This window comes from Mus pahari, chromosome 1 (assembly GCF_900095145.1).
Source record: "Mus pahari chromosome 1, PAHARI_EIJ_v1.1, whole genome shotgun sequence".
Taxonomy (NCBI): Eukaryota; Metazoa; Chordata; class Mammalia; order Rodentia; family Muridae; genus Mus; species Mus pahari.
Genome location: NC_034590.1, coordinates 112,478,410 through 112,502,933, shown reverse-complemented (window position 1 = coordinate 112,502,933; position 24,524 = coordinate 112,478,410). Strand labels below are relative to the sequence as shown.

At 49.1% G+C, this 24,524-nt stretch overlaps 1 protein-coding gene across 1 annotated transcript in view; it reads right to left on the bottom strand.

Annotated features, from left to right (window-relative positions):
• Kcnq1 (potassium voltage-gated channel subfamily Q member 1) overlaps positions 1-24,524 on the bottom strand; it is a 340,852-nt gene that overhangs the window by 258,676 nt on the left and 57,652 nt on the right. Inside the window, exons 3-6 of the mRNA XM_021200906.1 lie at positions 5,992-6,118; positions 5,674-5,752; positions 5,137-5,233; positions 4,344-4,484 (exon numbers count right to left, since the gene is read on the bottom strand). Coding sequence (XP_021056565.1) covers positions 4,344-4,484; positions 5,137-5,233; positions 5,674-5,752; positions 5,992-6,118 — 444 coding nt within the window. The remainder of the gene's footprint in view (positions 1-4,343; positions 4,485-5,136; positions 5,234-5,673; positions 5,753-5,991; positions 6,119-24,524) is intronic.

The following is a 24,524-nucleotide window of genomic DNA, read 5'->3' as shown; positions in this document are numbered from 1 at the left end:
ATGAGGTGCTGAGAAGAAGATATATCCTTTTGTTTTAGGATAAAATGTTCTGTAGATATCTGTTAAATCCATTTGTTTCATAACTTCTGTTAGTGTCCTTGTGTCTCTGTTTAGTTTCTGTTTCCAGGATCTGTCCATTGGTGAGAGTGGGGTGTTGAAGTATCCACTATTATTGTATGAGGTGCAATGTGTGCTTTGAGTTTTACTAAAGTTTCTTTTATGAATGTGGCTGCCCTTGCATTTGGGGCATAGATATTTAGGATTGAGAGTTCATCTTGGTAGATTTTACCTTTGATGAGTATGAAGTGCCCCTCCTTGTCTTTTTTGATAAATTTGGGTTGGAAGTCAATTTTATTTGATATTATAATGGCTACTCCTATAAAAATCCCCCCCCTTGGGAAGAGCTTACAAGCAAGGAGTCTGGCAGGCCTTCAGCCTTTGCTGCATAATTCTCATAGAATCGACACAGAAGAGGAGAGGGCTTAGTGCTACCAGCCCTGGCCCCTGCTCTGGCTTTCATTTCTCCATAGTCAGATAAATCCTGAAGAATAACGTCTCCCGTGGATAGTTCCACAGGGCTTATATGTGACTATCTAAGAGACCTCCCCTACTCCAAGGCCCTTCTGTCCTGGCTGTGCAGGATGCAGCCCAGCCTGGGAGGTGGGAACTTTCCAGAGCCTCCAGGTGAGGAATGAAGAGCCGTCAGACTGGGTTTTTTAAGGGACTGAAATACAGGGTGGGGTTTCAGCCTGCTCACTTGAAGTTCTGTATTTAGCCACTCAGGGTAAACAGAGCCCAGCAGCCGCCTGTTTTCAGAGACCCCCAGGCATTGAACAGAGGAGCCCGTGTTTGCAGAAATGCCGTTTTCCTGCACTCAAACCGTAATACAAACAAATGCATTCTGTTTCAAGAGTAAAGGAAAGTTTGAGGGGCTCCCCAAATGCTTCCCAGCCCACACTTGGACATTGTTTTAGGGGGTTCTGAGTTCCAGGGATCTCACACCCAGGCGGGTGTTCCCACTGGAGGAAGGGGATGCAGTCCATGGAGTTTGCTTTCCAGCTGTAGGAACTCACAGTCTATGAAGACAGGGCCATCCCCACAAAATGCTGCCTGGATACCTACATTCTGGACTTATCTGTGTCCCACACATGACTCACCCAACCTCACCCCAGATTATGGTTTTACTCAGAATTACAGCCTTCCTTCTAGGTCTCCTGGGTGGACCCTAATCTGATGCTGCATGTCCATGGGAAACATAGGAGCGACACAGGATCCTAGGGCTACCAGAAACCAGACTTAATATTAAAAGTCCCTTCCCAGAGTCTACCAAGTGAGTGTGGCCCTGTCCATGCCTCGGCTTCAGACTCTGGTGTTCAGAGCAGAGCAGGATATACTGAATCCACCTATTAGCAGTGGACAGGCTTTCCTCCCCCTCCCCACAATCTGGTTTACTTTCTCAGTGAATAAGCACTGGCCAGGGAGGACCCTCAGCTTCCTCACAGGCTCTGCAGGCTAACAGGGTGAGAAACATTCCTCCCTGTGCAGGCATGCTTCTATGCCCAATGCCTACCTCAGTGTACATTAGGGGAAGCTAGTCCAACTCTCAGGGACAACATTCTTTGGGGTAGGGGACAGGGCTTGAGGCCTGGTCCAGGACAGGGACATCAGACAGAAGAGGGGTCTGGTGTTCAGAAAATGCTCTCGCCTGAGGGTATGCACATCACCCCCACATTAAACAGACAAGGAACCCAGGGGCTAGGTCAGGAGGGGCCATACTTCCCTTGTAGAATGAGGGAGACAAAGGAGATGCCTGTTCATTGGCTCAGGGCAACAGAACTCTGAGCCTGGCTGTCCTGTCCTACAGCGCTCAAGTTCTGATTACCCTAGAGGTGCCAGGAACCCAGCCTTGGGCTGCTCCTACTAGACAGCTGCAGAGACAGCCACTGAATGAATGAGGGTACTGGGGGGCCCTTGGGCAGCCAAGGGCACTGGGCCTCACGGGAACAATGGCCAGGCCAGGGCGCTGTGGTCGAGGCCTGGGCTGCAGCTGACAGAGTAGGCCAGAGCACCGGTGCCAAGCTGGGCACAAAGGGGCCGTGTTCCCGGCTGGCGGGCGGATGTTTGCACAGGTGTGGGAGTGGGGGCGCCTTTCTGCCGAGGGCTGGGGGGCCAGGGGCTGGGAGGCTGGGAAACAGCTCCTGCAGGAGGCTGGGAACATAGGCAGGGCAGCATCAAGGCTGGGCATCACTTATCAGCCACACTGTAGGTAGTCACCCATTCACTTCCTGCTGTACCTCAGCTAGCACTGCCCATCTCCCACCAGAGAATTCTGGTTTGGAGTTGCCTCCCCCCCCCCCATGCAGGCCCTGCTACATCCCTGGGATATGTCGTCTTTTCACAGGCAAGCTTCCTAACTTTCCCACTGAGTTTTCCTACCAATCCTGTTTGGTTCTATCATACTAGGGTATCTGGGGACATTGGCCCTGAGAAGGGTGGGCAGCAGCTCAACATGGGGCCTGTCTCAACCTGGAAGCTTCTCAGGGTATCCTTACCTCCTGAGGCTGTTTAGAATGCTGGAAACTTCCAGAAAAATGGACTGATTCGGTCAGTGTCAAGAGGTCTTGCTACATGCCTGCTTCCTGCGGGCACTTGGGAATTGTGAGAACATGTGTTTATTCAGCTCCCAGTCTCAACCCCAATCTAGAAGCTCTGAGAGTAAGCAGGCCTCAGAGACTGTTCATTCCTGGTCAGGGGTAGTTGGGGGGGGGGAGTATTTAGGCCAAGGCTTGATGCAGTCCTCATCACCATGGATGGCTGCCTGTTCTGAATCAGGTTCCCAGAGTCTGTACTGGCCCTTTCTATAGGATGCCACAGCCCACCCAACCTTCTCACTAGCCTAGTGAACCCCAAAGTCAACAGACTGAGCATCCTGTTTAGGATAGCATTGAAATCCTCGTGCTTACCCAGGGGTGCCAGCCCTGGCAGCTCCTCCTGGTATGATGGCATAAAACATCTGGACAGTCTATTGCCCTCGAAGCTGAGGGGAGGAGCTAGAGTTGTAATCGAGGGTAGACCATACATGCTCTGAACTGCTTGCTCCTGTTAGGTCCTTGTGTTTCCTGCAGCTTAGAGGGCCCCAAAGCCTAGTGGCTGGACAAAGCCTGCTTCCAGAGGAGGCCATGAAGGCCGTGTAGCAGCTATCCGAGAGGCTTTTAGGCCATGAGCAATGGTTGCTAGGTCATGGAGTATACCTGGATTTCTTCAGCACCACTCTCACCAGAACCTTCCCTCCTCTGCCTGTTATCTGACACCCAAGGAGCGACATCCCTACACACATACACATACACACACACACACACACACACACACTACACTGGCATGCACACAATATCATCATACCTTGGGACATTCAGCCCTAGCACGAGAGGTCACTGTCACACACCAGGCTCCATACAGACTGGCAGCTCAGCGGTTTGGAGTTGCCCTAACCCAGGAGGTTTATGGCCATCTTTATGACCTTAGGGCCTGACCGGCACTCATACTACTGCTGCCTGGGGCAGCAGAAGCCTTTGCAGACCTCATACCCAAAAGCCCCTGTGTCCTTCTCTTAGCTCGCAAGGTTTTCATGGTATTATGGCATTGCACACAATATCATCATACCTTGGGACATTCAGCCCTAGCACGAGAGGTCACTGTCACACACCAGGCTCCATACAGACTGGCAGCTCAGCGGTTTGGAGTTGCCCTAACCCAGGAGGTTTATGGCCATCTTTATGACCTTAGGGCCTGACCGGCACTCATACTACTGCTGCCTGGGGCAGCAGAAGCCTTTGCAGACCTCATACCCAAAAGCCCCTGTGTCCTTCTCTTAGCTCGCAAGGTTTTCATGGTATTATGGCATTGCATGTCTTGATCCCTGGCACAGGTGTGCTCCCTGGGTCAACATAGATACCACAAACATGCAAAGTATGCTTTTGACCCCTTCCTGCACCCTAAGCCCAGGATCCCTTCCAGGGTAAAGATCACCACAAAGCTGAGATACCAAGTCCCAGTTTGCAATCCCTTGTCCCATCAGCCTTCCCTTCCAAAACAGAAGTTGAAAGATAACAATGTTCAAACTTCAAGACAGGGACCGGAGAGCACTCACTGTGGTATTTGGAGCCGGGGGTGCCATTCTGTAAGCTACAAGTGCACATTTTGTGGTTCAAAAGTTTTTAAAACTAGGGTTAGTAGCCTCAGTGAAGAAGGTAAAAATGTTGAGCAAGTAGAGTTCAATAGTCTAACCCTACTGCCCAGGTCCATGCATCTCCCACCTGAGACCCCTGGTAAAGACTCCAACTTACCACCCCCCACCACAGAGCATCTGCGTAGCTGCCAAACTCGATGCGGCCAGACTCGTTCACTGCATCTTTCTCAGCCAAGTAGACAAAGTAGGAGGAGAAGATAAGGCCCAGAAAGCCAATGTACAGGGTGGTGATCAGCTCCTAGGGACAGACAACACATAGGCCATGGTCACATACCCTTGTAGTCCACATGAGTATGGTGAGAGGACTCCCTTGGTAGAAAGTTCCAGAATTTGCTGTTAGATTGTCCTGTGTTGACTGTAACATGTTAATACACACAGAACCTAGTTTTTGCAGTTCACAAAAGTGGCAATGAAGAAGTCTCAGCTATTACCCTAAGTCAGTCACTTGGGACTATGCAGTCTCCCTTGTACCCATGACAAGACAGTACTTAGAGCCAGCTGTCCCCAGCAGCCTCACAGACAGTGTCTCCTCTGGAAAGTGTCTGAGGCACCATCCTTGATTTTCTAGGTTTGATTTCTGAGCTTCATAAATCTGTTGTTCGTTTTACATTTTCAACAAGACCCAATGGTCTTTTGTCCCGAGCCCAAGTGAAGGTGGCAGCAGCTCTACACTGTTAACAAGCCAAGTATTTTGGCATCGTGAATGTGGGGTAGACTCAGGCTAGGAAGGCTCTGGGGTCTTGGACCCTGTCTTCAGACTCACAGGTCTTGGTACCTGCCACTCAGCTGGGGTTTAGGTGCTAAGCTATCACCACCGCTGTATCCTGACCTCATATAAGTCTGTTTATAGGCTGGCCAGCTTCTGTTCTGCCCACAGCAGGCTTACTCACCTGGCGGTGAATGAAGACTACAGAGCCCAGGAGCCTCCAGGTACCCCCCTGGCGATCAACATGCAGCATCCGCAGGATCTGAAGGAAGCGGATACCCCTAAGAAGCAAGAAGAGAGGGGTCAAGAGGGCCATGGTGGACACGAGCATTTGCTTCCTATGTTCATGTTCCCACCAAGCCTCCAATGGGTAGAGGAGACACGCACATGACACTGTACTTGGAGCTATCTTGTTTCCTACAGGTACCTAGGAACCCTCTCTCCAGGAGCCCTTTTATATGGCCTTCTTGGGGGAGACCGGAAACCCATATGACAACCACACAGTCAAGCTATCATCTAAGTCTTAGAAGCTAGGAAGTGCTGGGGTCAAACCTTGAACTCAGGGTTGCCTGTTGTCTCAATACTATGAACTATGGCCACCCTTCCCCTGAGCCACTCACCATGAAAGAGACAGGCAGAGGTAGGGAGAGACTACAGCTTAGGAGGAAAGGGCTTTGTGGTGGGTCCTGTCTCACGGGAAGAAATGGAAGAACCAACATACCTGATAGCCGATGTGGCGAACACTTGCCCTTTGGAACCCACACAGAGGACAACCATAGAGGCTACAACCACGATGAGGTCTGTGGGAGGGGCAGGGGGTCATTACTTCTGGCATCCAGAAATCTGGGGAGGATATGCTACCACCCACACCTGAGGGTTATGCCACTAAAGCAAGATGGGACCCAATAACCAACGGCACAGGAATAATCTAGGAGGTCTCAGTCCATGGAGACTCTCTGGGGATGACTGTAATGGGAATGTCCTTCTGGACCCATGAATGTGGAATGGAATGTCTGCAGGATGGGTAGGCAGGACTCACCAATGATGGAAATGGGCTTCCGAGCAAAACGTAGCCGGCCCCAGATGCCCACGTATTTGCTGCGGCAGCCTGCAGACCAGAGGCGGACCACATATTCTGTCCCAAAGAACACCACAAGGACAATCTCCTGAGAAAGAAAGCAATAAGCCTGTATTAGAAGCTACAACCTCTCAGGCTGGAGCACCTACACCAGGCTGCCATGCCAGGAGCCTCTGCTGAGACACAACTGCGACTAGCAGGCTCAGGTATCCATCTGTGGTAACTCATAGTACCTATAAAAACTGTCCAGAGAGGTCAACACACTGAGCCCAGGGATGCTAAGAGTAGACACTGTCCCCAGAAATTGGGAGGCAGAGGCAGACGGATTTCTGAGTTTGAGGCCAGCCTGGTATACAGAGTAAGTTCCAGGACAGCCAGGACTACACAGAGAAACCCTGTCTCGGAAAAAAAAAAAAAAAAAAGAGTAGACACAGTCAGTTGTTATTCGCTGGGGAAGACTCCACACCAGGGTCGGGTTTAAGGATCAGGTCTGTTAACATAGTGCTGACATCTGTGTTATCTAGCTTCATGGAATCCACAGAGCTTAAGTTCTACATCTGAAAATGAGGGTTCAAGGGCACGTGTCTTTGGAGGATTGTCTCCCTTAGCTTATAGCCCTGCCTCACACTGGAGACACCATATCCACCATCTATAGCCTTTATTGAGGTCTGGGTACAAAAATCCCCCCAATCCATCCAGAGGCAGTAGAGGAATCAAGCAAGGGCACAGGCAGCAATGGGTGTGACACAGCTCACCTAGGTCAGTTCCCACAGACCAGACCTCTCCCAAAGTATCCATGTACACTCTGAAGTCAGAGTACACCGAAAGGGAGGGCTTTACAAGCTAGAGAAACCCAGGCTGCCGTTCAGGTTACTGCAGTGGATGGACAGATCACAAAGGTGGATGGATAGAAGAGGAAATGGGTGAGTGGACAAATGGATAGGCATGTGAGTGGATGGATAGATGGACAAATGGAAGAATGGATGGATAGGTAGATGGATGGATGAATGAGAAGGTGGGAGGATGGGTAGGTGGAGAGATGGGTAGGTGGAGAGATTGACAGATGGACAGATGGATGGATGGACAGAAGGGTGGGTGGGTGGATGGATGGATAGATGGATGGGTGTATCGATGGTTGGTTGAGTAGATGAATAGGAAGGTAAATAGATAATTGCAGGTGACTGGAGTGAGAGCCAAGTTAAAAAACAAAGTGGATCCATTAGCTCTCTCAATAAAAACAGCAGTTAGACAGAGGGCTTCTGCCATCTGACTCAGCCTCTGACCATGATTTATAAGTCAGCTAGCAGCAATCTTGGGGCCTTCCCAGTCTGTGACAGCACTGGGTGAGAGCAACTGTACTGCTTTGTGTTCACACAGCCTTGACACAAACTAAAGGGACAGTCGCTGGAGGCCTGGCAATCAGCATGAGAGAAGTCAAGGTAAGCCTGGGGCCTTGCCTTTGATTGGTGAATAGCCTCTCCTTCCCTAGCCTTCACTATCTGCCTCTTCAATGAAACACCCAAAGACCTGTCACATGCACAGTATCTGGAGGGTGAGGAATTGGCTGGCTTGCCATGGCATAGTGATGTCAGGAGGTCTGGTCTGGGGTACCCATACTCTGCTGCCAGTCTCAGTTCTCTCCCGGCTCTTGCCACAGGGTCATTGTCAGAGACTGGCTGCCCTGAGTGAGAATCCCCTTCCTGCCTGCTCCATCCCTGGGCAGCTCAGGTCTGGTCCTCAGTCCTGCTATGGCATAAAAATGTGAGTAGCCACATTGCAAGTGGGTGATGGGAGGACTTGAAATAAGTATGCATTCCATGTGAACTACAGCCCATTGTGGCCTCCAGGTCTCCAGCCCTGTCTCAGACCTGTTCCCCAGCTCCCAGCCAGCCTTCTTTGGTATGAGGCCCTTGGGGAAGGCCTGGGGTGAGGAGGTGAAACCACTCCCACATATGTTAGGGGACTGTGCAAAGCCACAAACCCAAGAAGCCACAAAGCATTGTGCTGCTCAGGCCTGCTTCCAGCTGGCTCCCTGCCTGGCCTCCCTCAGGAGCCTGGCCCTGGAGGGAACTTCCTCTTTGAAGGGTGACACTGGCTGGCCCTGCCCCCACCTGTCCGCTGCTGGAGAGTCCACCATGAGTGAGGGCTGAATAGTGCACATCATATATAAATGCTTTTAATTAAGACAAAATAGTACAGCACCTGGCTTGTGTTTGGGGCACGAGCAGTGACTGATGGAAGGAGTGAGCTTGGGAGATCATAGCTCCTTCCTTGTGAGAAAAACATTTGGCCCATGAAGTGAACTCATTGGGAATGGGGGGTGTGGCTATGTGTGGGAGAGCAAGAGTGTGCTGGCAATGATGGGCCCTGTTTGGCTGAGCACACCAGGGAGGAGCCATAGTCTTGTTCATTCCAGTCAGAGCTCAATATTGGCCTGTTGAATGAATGAATGATGAGTGAATGAATGAAGGGACAAACGAACAATCTCTGAGCAGCTGGCTTGCAGGGATATTGATTCATCTTTGTTTCTTGAGAATCTGGGTCTGTAGGGCTGTTGCCCAAAGTACTGTGTGTATCTTCAGCCAACATGAAAAACATACTCCCAATCCCCAGCACAGGATATGACTTCATGGGAGACAGCATGCCTGACCATGAGAAGCCCCAATATTTAGTTACAGTGCTAGCCCAGGCAGAAGGCCTCTGTTCCAATTTCATGGCCATACATCACCCAGCTGGCTGATCATCTTGTGAGTTTCTCTCATTTGCAGATGTTTGTCATTACTCAAATATCTCCTTAGCAATGGCTTCTGATGGCTGCAGGTGCCCCCTGACCTAGTACTTGGAGGGAAACCCATTTTGGAATTAGCTATGTGAAACAGCAAGACCCCCCCCTTACACAGATCTCCAACTCCTATTCAGCGTGTGGACAGAGTGAAGCCTGGATTCAGCGGACTTGAGCCCCTTCATCCCCTAAAAATGTCTGGCTAGTTATGCCCAGGGCAGGCCGGGCTGAGTTCATCAGTAAGGCTCAGGGGCTTCTAGGAAAGGGGCAGAGGAAAACAACCCTGGCCTAGGCAGGATGTAGCCAGATCCAGGGTTTAGACAGAGATAAAATGGTTTTCACCAGCTTTGCACATATACTGGAGCTAGGAGGAGTAGCCCTCAGACCAAACGTCACACTGAAACTCCAGTGAAGAATTAGCATTTAGCAGTAGTGTGAGTCAGTAGGAGACACCCTGTGGGGACAGTTTAATTCAGGTAACACCCTAGTCCATAGCAGGGTTAGTGGGGGGTGAGCTTAGCCCTTGTATAACAGACCACAGGATTGATACCCGCTGTTGTTCCAGCATGGTCAGTCCTGCTCAGGCAGGGCCAGGCCTGAAGCTCACCTGTCTTAGAGACATAATCCAAGTACAATCCCAGTGCTGAATGATAGGCCTCAAATTTCTCAACAGAACACATAAATACCTGTTATCCCTCCCTCACCCCCATGCCTGCTCCTGCTGTCCACTTGAGGTCAAAGGTTACGGGCTACCACCCAAAGGATCTCATGGCCCAGTGTACCCAAAAGCCTCCCTAGACCCCAGACACATCGCATCCTTTGGGTTCTCCATGTCCTTAGAGGCCTGGTGTGTGGGATGTACTCTCTTACCCCCACCTTCCAAACCCTTGCCTATTTAGACCATCCCAGCACCCCCAGACCTTGTAACAGCCACCTGAAAAGCTAGCATGCTTTTGAAGGTATCACCAATGAAAGTACCAGCCCACTGCACCCAGTAATGTCCAACTCCCTAACGGGCCTCCCAGAGAAATCCACATGCTGCCAGAACCAAGGACTCAAGGCCAGGGGACATTGATGGAGTGTGGCCCTGAGCTCTGTCCCAGAGATATAAAAGAAAGGGCTGTCCTTGAGCCAATGAGCTTGGGCTGAGACAAAAGGCAAGAGAACACAGTGGCCCCTCCCACCATGACCATTGTTTTCTGGACTAGAGCTAGGCTAAATCCTGGCTGCAGAGGGCTTTGTGGCTGAGACTCCTGTGTCAGGGATAAACAGCAAACATAGAGCCTGCAGCTTTTCCTGTATCCACCAAGGCAGGAACACTGTGCCTCTTTTCATACACAGGGAGGAAAGCCCATGAGAATAGGAGAATACCTGCCTGGATTCATGGGAGGAATAGACTGACTTGGGCACAAGGCAGAGGACCACACAGGCTCTCAGGTTTGGGAGTGGACTCAGGCAAGGGAGGCAAGCTGCCTCTCAAAGGGCTGACTACCGATACGTGGGTACATCTGGGACATGAGGACAGAAGAGGTTTGGGAAATGGCTATGAGTAGGGATTGTATAGCTGAGAGAGGGTCTTGAGTGATCAGGGACAGAAACCAAGGTGTAACAGGAAATGGCCTAGGATAGAGGGTGACCTAGGGACATAAGAGCCAGTCCAGGGTAAGGATAAAAGATGAGCCTGGACCATGTCCAGGTCTTGGCACCCCATCCTGGTGGTCTTCTGTGCATGGCAGGAGAACTAGCGGTTATGCAGGTGAGTCTAGGCTTATAGTGGGTGTGAAGAGCCCTGAGGAGATACAATAATCCTGGCTCTAACATACATGTGCTTGTCTCCTCCATGCCCTTGAAGAACTGGAGGAGAGCAGAGGGGCCAAAGCCTGATTGCTGGCCACTCCTCCTGAAGCTCTATCAGGGGAGGAAAAAAAAAAAAAAGAGGGGCTTGTCTAATGACATACGAGTGCCAGAGCCATGAACAAGAGGTTTGGCCAGGCTCTGAAAGCAACAATCTCCAGGGTGTACCCCTTGCAGCATCCTGTAGCCTGTCACTTTGCCCATGTGCTGGTCCCAGCCCATGTGATGTACTCTCTGCCACACTCTGCTTATTTGCCGAGCAGTAAATGCTGAGAGTTGAACCTCAAAGGAGTAAGAGTCCCATAATTTAAAACGATTTTAAGGGCTGGTGAGGGGGCTCAGCAGGTAAGAGCACTGACTGCTCTTCCGAAGGTCCTGAGTTCAAATCCCAGCAACCACATGGTGGCTCACAAACATTCATAATGAGATCTGCCACCCTCTTCTGGAACGTCTGAAGTCAGCAATACATACAGTGTACTTATCTATAATAANAAATAAATCTTTGGGCCGGAGCAAGCAGGGACTGAGTGAACAGAGCTGACCGGAGTGAGTGGGGTTGACTGGAGCAAGCAGGAGTTCTAAAAACTTCAATTCCCAACAACCACATGAAGGCTCACAACCATCTGTACAGCTACAGTGTACTCACATACATAAAATAAATAAATAAATCTTTTTTTAAAACCCTATTTTAAAAAGCAAAGCTGCTGGCGCTGAGGCTCAATTCATAGTGTGCCTGCCTAGCATGCATGAAGCCCTGGGTTACATTCCCAGCACTGTATAAACCAGGTGTGGTACTGGATACCTGGACTCCCAGCACTAGGAGGATAGAGACAGGAAGATCAGGAGTTCAGGGTCATCCATGGCTATGTAGAAAATTTGAATCCAGCCTAGATTAATGAGACTTTGTTTTAAAATAAAAATACCAAAGAAGAGGAGGAGGAGGAGGAGGAGGAGGAGGACGACGACGACGACGACGACGACGACGACAAATGTTTTAGAAAGGCAGAGAAGCTAAATAGGCAGCTATTTGGAGAATACACACAACTGAGAAAGAATCCCCACAGAAACAGATATTCTATGCCACTAACCGTGGAAATACAAATCAAAACAGATGCTGCTGTGTCCCTCTAGCAAAACACAGGCAATGAGTACAGTGGCCAAGGAGGCCGAGAGGCAGGGCTATCATACATGGCTGCCTGAGGGAGACACCAGACCCATGATCCTGGAAGCATGGTTCAATGATTCCCTAAGTCATGAAGCATGGAGTTACCACCCACTCAATTCTGCTCTAAACAAGGCTCTATCTTAAAAAAAAAAAAGTACAGAAAAAAAATACAGCTGTCAGGCTGTGGAGATAAAGTATAGTTGGTAAAGCACTTGCCTGGTGTGCCTGAGGCCCTGTTTAACCCCCAGCATTACACAGAAATACATCAATAAAAACAGAAAGATCATTTATTTTTCTAAAAACAAAAAGATCTTCCACAGAGCCCAGCAATTCTACTATATCCCTGAAAGAGAGGCAGGGTTTTGAGAAGCTATCTGTCCACTGTGTTTACTTTGGCAAAGTACATAATAGCCAAAGGCAATGTCCATCACGAGGGCAGAGAAAACAGGCTCCAGATACTAGAGGGCACATAATATTCCTTCCTTCAGAAGGATGTATGCTCCAACACAACACAGCATGGACAGACCTTGGAGCCTTCTGCTGAGACAAAAGTCCTGAAAGATCCCCCTCATAGTATAACCGCAGGGCCCCAAGTTACCAAAGCCACAGGGACACAAAGCAAAATGAGGTGGCAGGGCATGGGAATGGTGGAGGGGGGTGAGTGTTTAACAAGACCAGAGTCATCTGTGAAGATAGAAAGTTCTCAAGGTACGTGGTGAGCACTGCTACAGTGTGAATGAGCTTCATGCCACTCAGCTGAGCACTCAGACATAGCCAAGATGAGACACCTTACCTCATATATACATTAGAAAGGGGAGTGGGGACAAGATGGCTCGGCAAGGAAAGACACTTGCTATTGTCAGGCCTGTTAGATCGAGTTTGATTCCCAAACCCACATGATGGAAGAACAAAACTGATTATTGCAAATTGTCTTCTGACTACCACGTGCACACACCCAGACACACCCAGACACACACACACACACACACANACACACACACACACACACACACACACACACACACACACACACACACACACACACACACACACACACACACACACACGTACCTGAGAAATAAGGGAATATATGTACTAAAAGAAGAAAGAGACAAGAGGGGGAAGATGACATGGAGTCACGAGGCTCACAGAATATATGGCCTGCAAAGGACCAAATGGACCCTTGCTGTGGCTTCCATTGTAAAGATAAGAAAGATGGTGGTGGAGCAAAGACAGGAAGCATCCAAGGACTTGGGTCCTTTGTCATCTCACTATCACAATGCTGGAACTCACTGATGCACGGGTTCGGTGGTATCTTGGGCTCTGGATCCTGGCACGGACATCTGGGAAGAGGCACACTGCCTCTGAAAACTTCACAGTGGGAACTGAAAGTTTTCTCACTTGACAGGTGGACCCTGTACCCCCAAACTGGACCCAAGTGATGCAGGGGATGCAGAAGACAAAAGCTTGGCATGACAGAATCTCTGACTGGCCGGGAACACCTATCACACATGCATACCTACTACACATGTGCGTCAGGTGCTTGTGGGTAAGCACAGCAAAGCAGAGGTCTGCCCGCATTTGAACCTAAAGGGCCGAGATTAAAGTAAGGGAGATGCTTTCTCCGGTCAATAGGGGAAAGGCCAGCACAGAGTTCACAGCCTCCTAGGCCCTCCCTTGAAGGCTGTAGGTGTCTTATCTATTCTTTCTTTTTTATTAGTTGGTGAATCCCATTTCTGGGAGGGTGGGGGTTCAGCTTACTACAATCCACCTGTGGCCCACAGCAAAGCCAGGGCACGGAAGACTGCCTTGGATCCTCAGATGAAAGACACTTACTTATTTTTTTCCCCTCTGTTTCCTTTTGTTTAACAATCAAGGGAGCTCAAAGATGCTTATCGTGAGTATTCAGTGTCTCTGATGTTACTATTTTATTATCTTCTTAATAAAAGAATAATTTGAAATCTGACTGGAAGATTTAACTACTTCAGATGAAGGGTTGGCCCATGTGAATAGGGACCCTGCAAGAGAGCTGGCAAATCCAGGTCATCAGGCCAAAGGGCCCGGCTGGTCTCCCTGAGGCCCTCTAAACACTGGACAGGGCAGTTTCTAGAGAGTTAGATACCTCTAGGCCTCCTGTAGGCTACCAATCAGCATAGAGGTACCTTGGGAAGCTAGGGCTCGGACCCTTCCATCCTCTCATAGCTAGGAAACCTGTAAGATGGCCATTTCCTGAGCCAGGGGGCTTCCTGTGGGAGGACAGTACCCTCTCAGCACACAGCCAGCCAGCAGACTTTGGGGCCAGCTGTTCTGACTCTACACGGGCCCCAATAAGCCATAGAGAGGGCCAGCCTTGCATTCTCGGGAGGGGCAGCTGGCCGGAGGCTCGGTGCCGGCATGCAAGCTGCTCAAAGCGCCCTTTGTTCAGGTCCTGCCTGTGGCCAGCTGCTCCCAGCCGCCGGCCTGTGCTGAGAGCCCATGGGCCTCCCCCAGTGACATGTGCTGGGCACAGCTGGAGCCCTTAGGCCATGCTCACTGCCCACCCTGGGGATGGTCAGCTCCCATAGGCCACCAGCTAGTACCAGGTGACACAAAGCCTTCTGAAACTCTACGGAGGCACAAAGTCAGAGCCTAATGGCAGTAGACAGAACCGGGACCCTGTAGAGACATGATCCTTTCTATAACAGTCCACTCTTCTCCAAATGTCCTGGGAATCATGGGTACCTCCAAAGCCACAGCTCAGTGCACGCCCTCCACTGAGTGGTGGACTCCTGTTGGTAAGGTGCTTTCCAAACCCTGAACCATAGCTCACAACTTTGATTGGGAAACTCCCCCACGCCTCTATCTCACCTGAACCCCTGGATACCTAAGGTGGCCTGGAGTTGGTTAGTTTGTTTAGACAACAGGGGATACAGGTCCCTTCTACACCAGGAAACCTCTCCCAGCAGTGACAGTAAACTGGTGGGGTTCTGGGGGCACACAGCACAACACAGCCAGGAAGCAGGCATTTCCGCCAGCCACCATGAAAGTTAGTGAGCTATAAGACAGAGCTAGAGGCAGAAGCCCTGGTCCTGGGAGTGGGCAACAGAGTCCCACACAGGCCTTCTTCAGTAGCCAGTTCCTAATGGCACTGGGCGCAGATCAGCAGCTGCTATGTCCACACCTATTAGGGTAGACCCAATTTGGGGGCAACTCTAGGAGACACAGGGTTACTTTCCCCTGAGAACCAGCCCCAACTGCCAGCTGTCCAGGCAGCCATTCTCCACACTAGGCAGAAGAGGCGATGAGGCTTGCTCAGTCACCATGGGGACGAGCTTTCCCATCCACCGGGTAGCCAGGCTCTGAAAGTGGGCAACAGCTGTCACCTGGTCCTCTAATCATGGACCCTACTTCAGCAGGTGGCATGAGGCCCAGTGTCCACTGCTGAAGTTTACAGGGGACCAAGAGCACAGGGAGTGCTTTGAAGACTAGTTGCTTCTCCTGATCCATGTTCTAAATCCATACTGCCCCATGTAAGACTCCTAAAGGGTGCTAAGGCCCATGTCTCCCTTTCCTATATGATCTAGAGGCCACCTTCAGGCCAAGGCACAAGCCACATAGGGCCCCCTGGTATCATCCCTGACCCTCCCATTATCATGTTACAGGTATAGAGGCTACCACAACAGGATGTTGGACATCCCGACAGACTGTCTCCGAGAGCTTCCTAACAAGCTGGGATGTCCAACAATCTTAGGAAACAATAAAAGGATAATCAGGTTGCCCAGGAGGTACCTCTTGAGCACACTGTGCCCCTAGGTCAAGGATCAAGACCTTCTGCCCCAACCAAATTCCCAAAGCCCTATTAATCACTTACTGACACTAGGTCTAAACAGGAGGCAGATGGGGCAGAGTGAGGGTAAAGCAAGGAGACTTGGCCCACACCAGTGGGCTAGCCCATTCTCGGGCCCATTATCATTAGGAAAAATCCTCCCCAGATTGGAGGCTTCCAGGCCTCAACCTTGGAATAAAGGCTGCCCATCCACAGTGGGAGGAGAGCAGGCCCTGTGGTCACTTTAGTTTACATGTTTCGCTGGTGCAGGGCTGTGTGGTACTGACTAGAGTTACATGCGGTTCAGGTGGTTGAATGAGCTGCCTCCAGCTCTGAGACCCAGCTTGCTGCAAGCTAGCAAGGTGGGGGTCTTCGTATCCTGTCCACTCCCTTCCTCCCTGCCTGGGTGTTCTAGAGGTCACAAGGCGAACATGGGGGTTCAGTGGCCTCCTGATGCCTGGTAGGGGGCGGGGCAGATGGCGCCAGGATAGGCACACAGACCAGCCAAGGAAATCCCTGCCCAGAATTGCCTCATCGGTAGATTCAAACCAAGCAAAGTCATGCCATCCCTTAGACGCCTCCAGTTGTGAGCCAGTCCCTGACAGAGAGATGGCAGCCTGGGTGCTCTGTAAGTGTGTGCCTACATAGGACAGGAGGCCATGATTTTTATCTAATGAATTTCAAACTAGGTGGGGGTCACAAACACCAGCCAGCAATTGAGAAGCGTGGTGACAGGCAGACATGGAAATGAAGTATCCGCAACCCTGGGAAAAGGGGCAGTCAGAGCTTCACTGGGGGCAGGACGGATAGAGTCTTTTCATTAACAGAAGTCAGCTCCACACAGCTGTCCACAGCTGCCCTGCCTTCCCTCACCCTGCTGAGTTTCCACAGGTATTTAGGAGAGTGCCTCTCTATCCCTGCCTAAGACTTCTTTCCCCCCTCTCAATATTTTAACCATTTGTTTCCATGTTTCGAGTTTTATTCATTCTTTTTATTCTCCCCTTTTTAAATTAATTCATTCATTTATTTTTGTTATTATTGTTGTTGCTATTGCTGGGACAAAAATCACAATGATAGCTTGAAAACCTGGTTCCCACACACCTTGCCACTCCTGTCCTGGAATCTGGGCTTTAAGGTTAAGAGAGCTTGGTTGGTGTCTCTCTCTCTCTCTCTCTCTCTCTCTCTCTCTCTCTCTCTCCAGATCAAACTCAGGCCCCCTGCATACACTACACAATTGCTCCACCCCTGATCTTGTGGACATTTTTTCCCCTTTCTGGAATGTTCATTTCTAAAGTGGAGGTGTGAGGAAGCCACCCAACAGGCATAACAGCCCTAGAGGAGGGTTTTCCCACACTGTTGCCCCTGTGCTAAGCAGAGAGGTGCCAGCCCCAGAGCTGTGCAGCCTACAGGCCTGGAAGCTAAGCTCTGAGTTTGTAGGTGGGTTTTTGTTGGGGTAGCATGGCTAGGGATAATAGCAATAGTTATTTCAAGTTCCTGTTACAGATTCTGAACCATTTACCTGCCTGTGTTCTCTGACCCTGCATCTAACTCAAAGCCTATTCTGAAAGAATTGCCTAATGACATCTGTGATGCTTAGGGTTAACTGTCAGCCTGACAAAATCTAGCATCACCTTGGAGTCTGGACTCAGAGTATGCCTTTGGGGGCCTCTCTTGATTATGTTCATGGGTGTGGAGAGACCTAGGTTGTCTAGGTGGGAACAACGAGCAGGGCAATAGCAAGTATTTCTTCACTGTTTGCTTCTTCTGATGTGACAGAAGTGTGATTGGATGCTTCAGGCTCCTGCTGCCTTGACTTGCCTACCTCAATGGACTATAACCTGGAACTGTGAGGCAAGATAAACCCTTTCTCCTTTGTCAGGGTGTTTAATCATAACAACGGAAAAAGATAATCCCTCATAGTCATCATGGTTACCCCTCTTTTCCACATACCACATGATTTTTCACAAATGTTATGTTGTATGCTGTCTTCATATTAATAATTAGGCTTCATCCACACAAACTCAACCTGCTGTGGCCTGCAGGTTTTGTTCTCTATTTCTGTGTGCCATTTCTTTGCATATTTTTGGCTATCCTTTCTTCTTCTTCAATTGTCCATTATGTCTTCTTTACTAAATGTACTGGATACACCTGTTTAAAATGCTTTTTGTTAAAAAAAAAAAAATCATAGTGGGGCCATAGGGTCACCAGTAATATGCTTATCTGGCATGCACAGGGCCTTGAGTTATATCCCTACTACCACAAAATTAATTCTTTTTTTTTTAAAGATTTATTTATTTATTCTATATAAGTACACGGTAGCTGTCTTCAGACACTCCAGAAGAGGGAGTCAGATCTTGCTACGGATGGTTGTGAGCCACCATGTGGTTGCTGAGATTTGAACTCAGGACCTCCGGAAGAGCATTTGGTGCTGTTAACCGCTGAGCCATCTCTCCAGCCCCCAAATTAATTCTTTATAAAAGAATAAAACCCTATATATCAGTCCTTTACTTTTTGTGAGATTTTGCATATCTCCTTTTGGACGATGAATTTAGGACATTAACATTTAATATAAAATTGAATACATCTGACTATATTTCCATCCTCACTTGTCATATGGTTTCTTGCCTCAACCCTCTTTCCTGGGAGCTGCTGAGTTGGTCAGCACCGCCCTCCCTCCTCATCTCATAGAACAGGACATTTTACTGTTCTCTTCCATTCTACCAGACCCTTAAATACAGCTCTTATCTAAAAACACTTTCCATCGCACTGATTTCTTGAGACTTCTCTCTGACAAGCCAGCAATCTGTGTATGGCTCTGTTTCTTTTGACCTCCATCAAGGGTTCTATGGAGAAAGGCACAGTTTAAAATGTCTTGTCAAAGGCCAGGCAATTGATGCCTAAGGCTCTGTGGCTCTCATGGCCTCCACCCTGAAGTGGAAGCGACAAGAGACAGTACATCCACAAGAATTTATGCTATGTGCTCATAAAACCTGATTTGTATAGACATACAGGCAGAGTGGGCCAAGTTCACAGACTTCCCGGTTCCTCATCTTCTGGTGGGTGAGCGTTATCAAGTAAATGCCATCAACACAAATTCCTGTCAATATCCCACCCTCAGGACGTCAGTATGTGACCGCATTTAGAAACAGGGTCTTTGCAGATGTAATTTATGATGAAGCAACAATAGCATGCCGTGTGCTCCTCACCCAACATGACTGACAGCTTTACAGCAAAGGGACAGTAAAATCCAAAAACAATGGGAGAGGGGAAGCCAAGTGGTATGAGGGCAGATGTGTTTTTTACAATGTTTTTGTAACAGAACATCAAGGATTGCCATCTTCCAGAGACCAGTCCAGGAATAGGTTCTTCTCATAGCTGGAAGGAACCTACTCTTATCTTTGACTTGCATGCTAAAAAGAGTGGCCCCTAAGCAGATGTAAGCTGTCACTCAGACCATTTCAGAAGCTGGATCTCTAGAGATGTCCCTTCCATCAGGCCAGAAATGACACTAGATCATCTTTCTCCTTGTAGGCATATTGGTCCACTGCTTCCTCAGACCACAGTGAAATGTGGGCTTTGAAGAACAAACCCAAGTCACTGGAGGCCAGCAAGGCCTCAGGTGTAATGCTCTGTCCAGACAGAAGGTGAGCTCTTAACCCCTATCCAGTCCCACTGTGCATAGACCCCTGAGAATGCCTTTGTATATAGGATCAACCCCAGTTGTCCACCCTGAAATCTGTGCTGATCTGGGGACAGAGGCCCAATATTGCTCATACCTGGAACTCCTAGTCACCTTCACATGAATTTAAAGCAGGTCTCTACCTCTGCCAGGAAAGTTATGCCCAGCTGGGTGGTAGTGGCACACGCCTTTAATCCCAGCACTTGGGAGGCAGAAGCAGGCGGATTTCCGAGTTCAAGGCCAACCTGGTCTACAAAGTGAGATCCAGGACAGCCAGGGCTACACAGAGAAACCCTGCCTCGAAAAAACAAAAAACAAAAACAAAAAAAAAAGTTATGCCCATCTCTAGCCAAGATATGTGTGTGTGTGTGTGGGGGGGGGTTACTCTTAGACCCTGACTTCACTGTCAATGGCTGCCAACCCCCATGGAGAGACATCCAAAGATGAGTGCCTTAGCTGAGTCTTGGATGCATTTTCATGTGTAGGGAGCCCACACTTCTAAAACTACCCTGATCAAGAATTTCCACAGGACTAGGAGTTTAGTAAAGCTGAGACCCTCAGGGTGAGCACCCTTCACCATAGCTGTAGACCTAGGCAAACCAGTTGAGCCACTGCCTGGATTCTATCTCTGTGGATGTCTAGGGACTGAACCTATCCAGGCAGGCCTGGGACCCACAGGGCATGGGGATGAGTGGACCACCTGGTCACAGGTTGTTCTTTGGTTTTGTGAGCATGTGTTGGGGACACAGTGCTTGTAGCTGGTTTATTCATTATTCGTTGATTGCTCCATGACACAGTCACTGTGCAAATTTAGACATCTTAATGAGGGCAGAATTTAAACAGTACTACTTCTTCCTGTCATGAATGTTTTAAGGGACTGAGGAAATTGTGCATGGATTTGCTGTTTTAGATGGTAAGTCAACAACTTCAGGGGGGGGTATACTACTTCAGGGCACACATGTTTACACAGTTACTGGGAGATGTAAAAGTGACTACTATGGATACTGAGTGCTCATCTTTTCATCCTTGAGTCTCATTCCTTGAAGAAGGGGTGACTTCCTGGAGAGTCCAGTAAAGGTCCACTCTCTGCCCCTTTCCCCGTGTCCTGCCAAACAGGGTGCCTGCAAGACTCTTGAATGGTAGGCAGCAGAGAGCACGGGGATAGGAATGGAGCAACTCTGACGCCATAGTTAAGCCTGAGTCCTCTCAGAGCTCTGAGGGTGGGACTCTGAAGAGGATGTCATGTACACACACCCACACACACCCAAAGTTAAGCTTAGAAACACCTCCAAGATGGACTTTTTGTGTTTTTAAGATAGGATCTTGTTATATATATAGCCCTGACTGGCCTCTCAGTCGGTATAAAGCCCAGCTTGGCTTAGAACCCATGGCTGTCTTCCCGACTCAGACTCTAAGATCTATGTGCTACCACACCCAGCTCCAAGATGGCCTTGTCTTTAAACTCAGGCTGAAGTTCCTGCTCTTTGGGGATTCGATGCATTTGAGGATGCGATTGGTCAAAATTTAGCCAAGGAGAAATTCAAAACTCATGCATCAGATGTTTACTAATTTATGTCAAAAACAAACAAAACCAAAAAACCAAAAACCAAAACCTTTCCTGCTAGAAAAGATGCAGATGAAATGAATTCATGGGTCTGTCCAATGTGGAAAGGAGAAATAGAAGACATTTTATACAAACCTGAGTGAAAGAGAAGTGGGTATCTTCCTCACCGACTCGCCCTCAGGTACCAAAGCAGAGCACATGGCAGACAATTAGGGCTGCTCCGACGTGATCACAGATGTAAATACTTGACCTAGAATCTTGGTGATGTAGTCCAGCAGGATGTATGTTTATAGGCATTGTGATGGACATGGCTTTGTGTGACAAATGGGGGGAGTTGTTTTGTTCTTTACAGATCAATGAGCACAGCACATAGTCTTAGAGAGGAAAAGGCTCAACTATCTCAACAGGAAAGGCATTGGGTACCACCCAACAGTAACTGATACAGTCCCCAGGCCCTGGAGACTAGTAAAAACAAAGAACACACCCTGATTACCATCCCCAGTCACCCCACACCTGTCAGTCTCTGTGCTATCAGACCTGAGTCCTAAGGACCACTTGGTCCCTTCTCTGCCAAAACTGAATGTTTGGTGCAAGGTCCCCAACGGGTGCCATGAGGCAAGACCAAGAAATAAAAGGGATGTGGACCAAAAAGGAAAAGTGTAATGGTTTTATTTAAGTTGACCAGACATCTCCATAGAGAACCCTAAAGAACCTCCAACGAGCAAACAAAGCAAGTGTGTGGTAGCTTCCCCTCTCCTAGTCACAAGTAAGGTTAACACAAGAAACAATCGCTGTCCTGTAGCTTAACAACAGCCCCAAAAATACAATGAGGAAAGCAGTGTCCTGTAAGGAGCTTAAAACTGCAAAGGACAACGAAGCAACCTAACAGGCGGGGGCCCCAGAGATAGCATGGCTCCCACGACCTGCACTGAAGACTCTTCACCAGGTAGAGAGAGAAAGCACAGCACAGTTCAGATGGACATAAAACCCATGTTCCTTTACCCCTCCCTCCCACAATGCCAGTCAAAATGCCAAGAGGGCTGGGTTTTGGTTTTGATTTGGGACTGTTGTTAAAAACTGAGAGGCAGGTTCTCTGACTTTCCTGAGACTGTGAAGGGCCCAGCAGAGCATCACACTTAGAAAATGAACCAAATTGGAGGCTTAACAAGGCCTGATTTCAAGGCTTAGAGTAGAAGTCACAGCAATCAAGGCTATGCTGGCAGAACAGTTTACAAAGTCCAGAAATCGGAGCCAGTGCACGGCCAACTGATTTTCATCAAAGGTGCCAAAGTCATCTCATGAAAAAAAAAAAAAGTCACAGGGACATGAGGGTAACCACATGCAAAAGAGACTTAGTCCCGGTTCGTACCTGTCGCCAGGCGTAAGATTAAACTTGGAAGGAATTACCAATCTAAACAAGAAACATGAAACGATAAAGTTTCTACAGAAAACAGGAGAAAGGCTTTGTAAGCTCACATTAGGCAAATATTTCTTAGACAGGACACAAAACACATGAATTTTACAAGAAAGGGGGGGCGTGGAAAACACCCTGCTGAAATGGGTTCATCAAAATTAAAAACTGCTTTCTGAATGACCTTGCTAAAAAGAATCAAAGACAAGACCAGGGGAGGAAAGACCTGAGCAACACAGATCCTGTGAAAGACAGAGTCATGGACACCATCTCCTCACTTAGCACAGAAGAGACATAGAATCATTAAAACAAACCAACCAACAGAAGAGCCACCGTCCTCTGCAAGAGCATCCAGTGCTCTTAACCACTGAGCCATCTGTTCAGCACCCAAAGCAGACAATTCTCAGTGCTAGTGAGAACCCACAGTTACCATGCTGGCACCTAGGATGGTGATAGCAAAGTCAGGAGCAGCCATCTTGCCAAAGGGCTTGGCAGCTTCTGAGCATGCGGTGCCCCCACTCAGGGACAGGGAGAGAATTACCAGTGAGCAATAGAGGCAAGCTATAACTCCAGAGCCTGTGTGCAGTGCTCATGGCAGCTTTAATCATAATAGCCAAGCCCTAGAGACGGCTCAGATGTCCATCAGCCTGTGGACGGGTAAACAAGCTGCAGTACACTTTATCCTTTCCAAATGAAAGAAGAATCAACCAGAACACAGACCAGAAGCAGACGGGCCTCAAGTGAGTCTGCAAAGTGATGAGAGCCAGACCCCGGGCTTCATGCTGCAGAACCGCGTTCTCAGGGGGACAGGACAGTTCCCAGGTGCAGGTGCAGGGATGGGCTGTGGTACAGGGCGTACAGAGCGTGTGAAGGAACTCAACTTGGCCGAGGAATTTGCCAGAACTCACTGAACCGGACATCTCACATGAGAGAGAGTCTTGCTGCACACAACTTAAACCCTACAAAGCTAAAACCTGAGACAAGAAGACAGAAAATAAACGAGAGAAGCCTGGGAGACCGGTGTCTCGCTGGTTACTTTTAAAAAGTTGAAAGAGGAGTTGGCAAGATGGCTCGGTGGCTAAAGACATTTGTCTCACAGGCCTGGGACCCCGAGTTGGATCTTTGAATTCCATTGAAAGGTAGAGGGAGAAAACCAATTCTACAAAGTCTTCCTCTGAACTCTGTGGGTACATCATGCCGATATGTATGCACAGACAGGCACACACGATAACAGTAAGTAAGTAAAATTCTTTAAAATGTCTAAAAGTTTAAGTGCTTAAAAAGAGAGACAAGCTAAGGTACCGGAGACTTTTAAAAGGAACCCCACCACCACTACCACCACCACATTAGGTTGGCTGTAGACACTCATCCGCCACAGCTCCTGAACACTGTCAGAGCTGTCCCCAGCATGGCCACCGACCTTCCTCCAGCCCCCTCCCTCAGCCTCTGCGAATCCAGCCCAGCTGTGACTCCGTCAGCCATTTCCCTTGGAGGAGACAGCCAAATGACGTTTTATGTTGGGCTAGCCTTACTGGTCTCTGCACTTGTCACAAACTCTCAAGGGCAGCTGGGCCACAGTCATGCTCAGGGCATGGGTGCAGCGGACTGAAGGGGGTGAATATCACCCTGTATCTGTATTTTGGTCCCCAGCTGAGCATGCACTATGCAAGCTGTGCAGCAGCCAAAAGAGCTCAATGAGGATCACAAAGAGTTCCGAGACTCTGGTATCTGCTGCTTTGGCCTCTCCTAGGCCCTTCCAGTTAATCCTCCAGTGACAACGGAATGGAGACCAGGAGGCGATAGTAAGAATGGAGAACCCACAAAATGCAAAAACTACAACCTGTGTTGTGGTTCCTCCCTTGTTGAAGTCAAGTTGGGCCAGGAAGTCTGCCCTCCTATAGGACAGGGCTGCTTGGAGGCCAAAATCCAGAGCCAGCCAGGATCCAGGGTAACGCTGGCTTCACTGCCAGCTGTGTCCCAGCCTGATACCTCCGACCCTTGATAGATTACATAGGGTGGTCCCTACTCTAACATTGCTGAAGGTATCAGGAACCATGACTCTTCCTTACTTCGAAGGTCTGTCCCATCCAGGCAAGCCCACTGCCTTCCCTAATATCTGTGGGCTCAATACCTCCCAGTGACTATCCTAGGGCTCTGCTTGGGAACACCAGGGTCCCTGTGACTCTGCAGAGCATACACTGGGTGTCAGGCCACCAGTCCACATGGTTCCACAT